Here is a 6593-nt window from a genome sequence, read left to right as displayed (position 1 = left end):
CAGTTGTGTTAAAAACAACAAAAGCAATTGGGAACTGGACATTAAGGTATTGATAATTTTGTGGTAATATTTATATTTTGGATATGGTTTCCACCTGTCAGACATTCATAGTGAAATATTCACAGGTAAAATTATGTCTTGAATTTACTTTAAAGTACTCCAGAATTAAAAAAAAAAGAAAGATGGGGGGAAAAAAGAGGTGAATAAAGTAAGAATTGTAAAATACTGAAGGTGAGTAATGGGTAAATGGTAGTTTGTTACACTGTTCAATTTTTCTATTTTAATCCATGAAAACCAAAACTACATATATCACAATATTATGATCCTATATATGTGTATATATAAAGCTCCTTATATACTGAAGAGCATGGCTAAACATACAACAGCCATATATATGGCTAAACATACAACAAATAAATCAGTGATAGATTTCAGATCCCAAGAGACTATATTTTTATAAGCATAACACATGTAGTCAGTCATGGACAGTTAGTTAAAATGGACTTGGATCGGGTGGCGTCTGTGACTCAGTGAGTAGAGTCAGCCCCCTATACCAAGGGTGGCTGGTTCAAACCTGGCCCCGGCCAAATTGCAACAAAAAAATAGCTGGGCATTGTGGCAGGTGCCTATGGTCCCAGCCACTCAGGAGGCTGAGACAAGACAATCGCCTAGGCCCGGGAATTGGAGGTTGCTGTGAGCTGTGTCACGCCACAGCACCCTACCAAGGGCGATAAAGTGAGACTCTGTCTCTACCAAAAAATAAATAAATAAATAAATAAAATAGACTTGGATCTAATCACACTTTCATTTCTACTGTTATGAAAACTGAAATCTAATACATTCAAACTTTTGTGTTGTTCCCTAAGTAGTAATTCTAGTTTTACTGTTTTCACCAACAATGCATCTTAAAATTAAAAACACCAGCCTAAACTGGCAAATGAGACCTAGTATTGACAGGTCTCAGACTGAGTGCTCTCCACCCTCATCTTGTAAGACCACTCAGCAAAATCTGGTCAGTACCTTCTCATAAAGCAGTCTCCACCCTTCCTTTTTCCAGCCTCATACCCCTGGGTTTCCTTCTCCTTCTGGATTCTGGGCTGGGACATCTTTCCTCATGCAAATTCTAAGATTTTACCCTGGGTTCTCCCTCCTCCTTCACTCCACAGGTGTTTTGTTTGTTTGTTTCCATTATTTACACTGAATGTCCCCTTAAAGCCACATTTCTAACCCAGACCTTTATCTACCCCGAACTTTAAAATAAAATGCCTGCATTCATCGCCAAAAACTCAGCAGGTGTGGGCAGTGCCTGTGGCTCAGTGAGTAGGGTGCCGGCCCCATATACTGAGGGTGGTGGCTTCGAACCCAGCCCCGGCCAAACTGCAACAAAAAAGTAGCAGGGCGTTGTGGCAGGCACCTGTAGTCTCAGCTACTCAGGAGGCCGAGGCAAGAGAGTCACCTAAGCCCAGGAGTTGGAGGTTGCTGTGAGCTGTGATGCCACAGCACTCTACTGTGGGTGATAAAGTGAGACTCTATCTCAACTAAAAAGAAAATTAAAAAAAGAAATAAAAATAAAACTCAGCAGGTGTGCAATGAAGTCTCCCTGCTGCTACAGAACATCCGGTCCCCAGGTACTAGAGATGCTAAAGCCTTGATTCAGGACTTCATCACTCCCTCCTGGTCATCTGCAAGTGTCTCTTAAATGACAAGCACTTCAGGGGCCATTGCTATGGTCAGATTATTTATGTCTCCTACAAATTCACACGTTGGAATTCCAACGCCAAGTGGTAAGATTAGAAGGAGGAGTTTTGTGGGAGGTGATTAGGTCATGAGGACAGAGCCTTTTGTAAATGGGATTAATGCCCTTATAAACTAGATCTATGGAAAAAAGGTTTTTTTTTTGACAGAGTCTCACTCTGTTGCCCATGGTAGAGTGCCATGGCATCAGCCTAGCTCCCAGCAACCTCAAACTCCTGGGTTCAGGCACTCCTTCTGCCTCAGCCTCCCCAGTAGCTGGGACTACACACAAGATCTCACTCTTGTTCAGGCCAGTCTGGATCCTCCCACACTGGCCTCCTATCATGCCCAGCCCAAGAGAGATCTCTGTCCCTTCCCCCACGTGAGAACATCATAAACCAGAAAAGGGGCCCTCATCAGATACAATCTGCTAGCACCTTAATCTTGAATCTCCCAGCTTCCAAAACTGAGAGAAATAAATTTCTGTTTATAAACTACCTAGTAGCAGGAACTAAGAAAGTCATCTTTCTAAATAGCAGGGCATTGTGGTGGGCACTTGTAGTCCCAGCTACTCGGGAGGCTGAGGCAAGAGAATCTCCTAAACCCAGGAGTTAGAGGTTGCTGCGAGCTGTGATGCCAAAGCCCTCTATGGAGGGCAATAAAGTGAGACTTTGTCTCAAAAAAAAACAAAAAACAAAAAAACCCGAGTCATTTGGGCAGCGCCTATGGCTCAAAGGAGTAGGGTGCTGAACCCATATGCCAGAGGTGGTAGGTTTAAACCCAGCCCCAGTCAAAACCCAGGCGGGGTGGGGGAAGTCATCTTTCTAAATGCAAAGCTAATCATGTTATTTCCTTCCTTGAAACCCTTCAACATAGGCACCCTGCCAGAGGTTAAAGTCCATACTCCTTTTACAGCCCTCAAGACTAGTGATCTAGCTTCCCACCTTTTCTCTCCTTCTGGAATCACTCTGCACAATGCCTGCTATTTACTCAAACTTTCAGCCTGCAATCTGAACCCGGGCCCCATCCATCCCCATGAGCTGCTTCCATGCTTTATGACCACTGCTTTTCTGATTTTCTCCTCCTATGAGGATTTAATGACTTATTACTTATTCTAGAGATTTGTATTGAGCTATTACTACGTGACTGGTCCTGTAATAGATACAACAGTGGCGAAGAACACTATTCCTAGCCTCAAGGAGTACACAGCCTAGCAGGGAAACAGGTATTAAACAAGTAAACTATTCGCAGATGGGGGTGGGGAGGTGGCAGAAAAGAAAAACTTTCCCAGGAAGCAGTGCCATTTGACTTCATCTGCATTTTGCTACAATATCCTTTTCTATTTATTTGTAAAAGAAACTGATTTATAAGTGCCCCCACCCCTTTTGGTATAGCTGAGTTTTAAAAGGCCTTTTTTCTGAAATAACATTTTGCATTTCCTCTTTCTAAAATTCACAATCCCAGCAAAATTCTAACCAGATTTCAAAGTCAGCATTTCTAAGCACTCCAACCTCCACCCCAGCATAGCCACCCCGCAGAGCAGTACCGTCCGCTCATTCAGGGCCCTGAGTACCCTAACCCTTCCTGCCTTGATGGGAGCCGCTCCTGGACAGGGTAAGATTCCCTAAAGACAGGAACAAAAACTTTCCATCTTTTAAACGCCCACCGACACAGTGCAAGTCCAGGGCAAATCCTCAAATGCCTAAAGGGCAACAATTTACTCTTTGAAAGTAAATAAATTGGCACATGGGGCATAAATTTATATAAACTTTTTGAATAATAATTGCACATTACCTATTAAAGCCTTAAAAGACTAGAAGTACTCTAGTTAATGTTCTACAGAAATCCCAGTAGTTGGCATTTAAAAAGTATGGACAAAGGCCTCTTTAACTTTAGATACAGTTGCTAAAAATTAGAAACAAGTGTCAATGGCCATCACAGAGACCTGGGTAAACAAATCATGGTACCCTACTATGGAAGAGCCCTTCACTGCTAGAAAGAGGAAGCAGACCTCTCCACAGCAACACTGAAAGATGTCCAGAAGTTGTAGGATGACAGTAGATGTAAAAGCTTGCCATTTTTTTTTTTTTTAAATATGTTTTCAGAGTGTAGGGGAAAAAACCTCTAAGATAAATCCCTGTACTTCATCTCTGGGAGCACGAGACTAGAAGCAGAAAGGAGAAACCATCTGTTTCTACTTTAAACATCTGCTCGATGAATTTGTTAGAATGAGATGTAATGCTTTTTACATTTTTTTATATGTTTGTGTTTTTTTTTTTAATTGTTGGGATGCTTTTTAAATTTAAACACAAACATCATCATTTTGTTTTGTTTCTTTACTCAGGTAGGCATTATTTTTACCAGTTTCTTATCTTAAAAACTGAGATATCTTTTAATTATTTTCACACTGAAATATTACTCACTGCTATGTTCTCAGCATCTAAATAGAGACACACAGCAGGTGCTTAGTTAATATTTGCTGGACGAATCAATTGCTGTACAATTTTAAAATTAATTGCTCAGGGGGGAAAATATTAACAACTGCTTCACAAATTCACAAAGGAAAAAACACCTCAAAATATATTTTAGCAGTTTGGCTCCCAAACTAAATGAGTTATGTGTCTTTTTTTTAAATTTTGAGACAGAATCTTACTTTGTCACCCTCCATAGAGTGTGATGGCATCACAGCTCACAGTAACTTCAAGGGCACAAGGGATCCTCTTGCCTCAGCTTCCCAAGTAGCATGGCTATTTTATTTATTTATTTATTTTTAGAGATGGGGGGTCTCACACTTGCTCAGGCTTGTCTTGAACTCCTTAGCTCAGGCAATCCACCCGCCTTGGACTCCCAGAGTGCTGAGATTACAGGCATGAGACACCACACCCAGCCTCAAGTAAACTTTAAAGAGCACAGATTCTCTAGTAGAAGAAAAGCAATAATGGGCAAGAGCCTTAATTATGATCTATTTCAAAGTGCTTATTTCTGGTAATTAACATTTAGCTTGGACTACTAAGATAAACTTCATCTTCTCTCCGAAAATCAAGGCCCCTCACAAGTGGCCTTTTTATCTTCTGATGCCCAAAGAAAGCCCCCCCAAACAGTAGCCTATCCATGATTATTGAGGATACTGATGGGAAAGGTGAGATACCAGGAAGAATGAACCAAGGTTTTAGGCTTAGGAGACTTAGATAAAGCAACCAAGAAAAAAAGTCTTGAGTGGACTCAAATTTAAGTTCAGTTTTTTTTTTTTTTAAAGAAGAGACAGAATATTTAAGCAAATGTTAAGGCGATGGAAAAGATTATTTATATAAATAACCACCACCCACATAGCACAACTCCCCTCTCCCTGCAGTCTCCTCCCCCATGGAAAGTACTTTAAGTTAGTACTTATCTCAGGACACTTGGACCCAGCAGTCGACTTAATTCTAAAATCCTATATACTTTCTGGACTTTTTTTTTTTTTTTTTTTTTTGAGACAGAGCCTCAAGCTGTCCCCCTGGGTAGAGTGCCATGGCATTACAGCTCACAGCAACCTCCAACTCCTGGGCTCAAGCGAGTCCCCTGCCTCCGCCTCCCAAGTAGCTGGGACCACAGGCGCCCGCCACAACGCCTGGCTATTTTTTGGTTGCAGCCGTCATTGTTGTTTGGCGGGTCCGGGCTGGGGGTTTGAACCCGCCACCTTAGGTGTACGTGGCTGGCGCCTTAGCCGGTTGAGCTATAGGCGCCGAGCCCTGGACTTCTTTTTTAATCACTGTTTTTAATTCCAAATCTTCCTTTGAGAGCATGGTGTAGTCCTTGCTACGAAAACACAAAGGTCCTATAGACTGTCACCAAATACCAGTAATATTTAGAAGAGGGGGAGATGGATTAAAATACTTCTCTGCCAGATTAAAGCAACTGTTTACCAAGTTAGTTAATTGGCTATAAATTTAAAAAAAAAAAAACCTTTCAGATTGTTGTCCTCAAATGCTCTCCAACCCTAATCCGTTCTTCAACAAGTGGAAATAAATTCTTCCAAGGTCTACCCACCCTCTGACATCTCCCCCACTAGCAATGACTGTCTAGGTCAAAATTTTAAATTCATGAGAAATCAACACCAACAGTTCACTAAATAAACTTGTTACCCAAAAGAGCCCATGCTCTGGTCACTGCCCACCCCTTCGCTCTTAAGAGCAGGGGTCCAGTTTCCCATCTCTGGGCGACCACAGCCCCATCTATGAAACAAGTGCCCAACAAAGACTGATTTTGCAATTTCATGGCACTGCACAACTGGGGAAAAAGAAAAACAAACTTTGGAAAGCATCTAAAATCAACACATCTGTTTACTATGGCTAATAAACAGCTACAAAGGATGATTTTTAAAAAGTAACATGTTTTCTAGCTGAACCAATTGTACAGAACTTGAAAGCTAGCGTGAACCTGCAGCGAAGCTACTTGAGTCTGGACTAAGGGGGCAGCTGCGCTGGCAGCGAATAGAGCCCATCTCCAGCGGGCGGGCGGCGGGGAGAAGGGCGAGCGCGGCGGCCAAGCGCCGGGCTGCCCGCGCTCCTGCCCAGAGGCCGGGAGCAGGAAGGGATGGCACCCGGGGGCCCGGGGGACGCCAGCGGCCGCCGCGCCAGGGAGGGGCGCCTGTTTCCTTGACAACCGCGGCAGGGCACGGCCCTTCCTTGGAGCCGGGGGAGGGGAGAGAGGAGCGAGGAGACCCCGCACCGGAGCGGCAGCGGCCGGGGACACCCCGGGCGCAGCGCCGCAGGCCCGACTCGCGGGGCCCTGTCCCTCCGCGGCCCTCGCCTACCGTGTATCCCCGCTCCAGGTCACTCTCCTCGTAGCGAAAGGACGGGATGTAGACCTCCATGGCC

General features: G+C 43.7%; 1 protein-coding gene across 1 annotated transcript in view; it reads right to left on the bottom strand.

Annotated features, from left to right (window-relative positions):
• The window catches only part of SNX24 (sorting nexin 24), a 148521-nt gene extending 141928 nt beyond the window's left edge, over positions 1-6593 (bottom strand). Inside the window, exon 1 of the mRNA XM_003799959.3 lies at positions 6530-6593. Within this exon, the coding sequence (XP_003800007.1) occupies positions 6530-6589 (60 nt within the window). The 5' untranslated portion in view covers positions 6590-6593. The remainder of the gene's footprint in view (positions 1-6529) is intronic.

Source organism: Otolemur garnettii, unplaced genomic scaffold (assembly GCF_000181295.1).
Source record: "Otolemur garnettii isolate 467f Iridium unplaced genomic scaffold, OtoGar3 scaffold00160, whole genome shotgun sequence".
In the NCBI taxonomy this organism is placed as follows: domain Eukaryota; kingdom Metazoa; phylum Chordata; class Mammalia; order Primates; family Galagidae; genus Otolemur; species Otolemur garnettii.
This window is presented reverse-complemented; position numbering and strand designations above follow the sequence as displayed.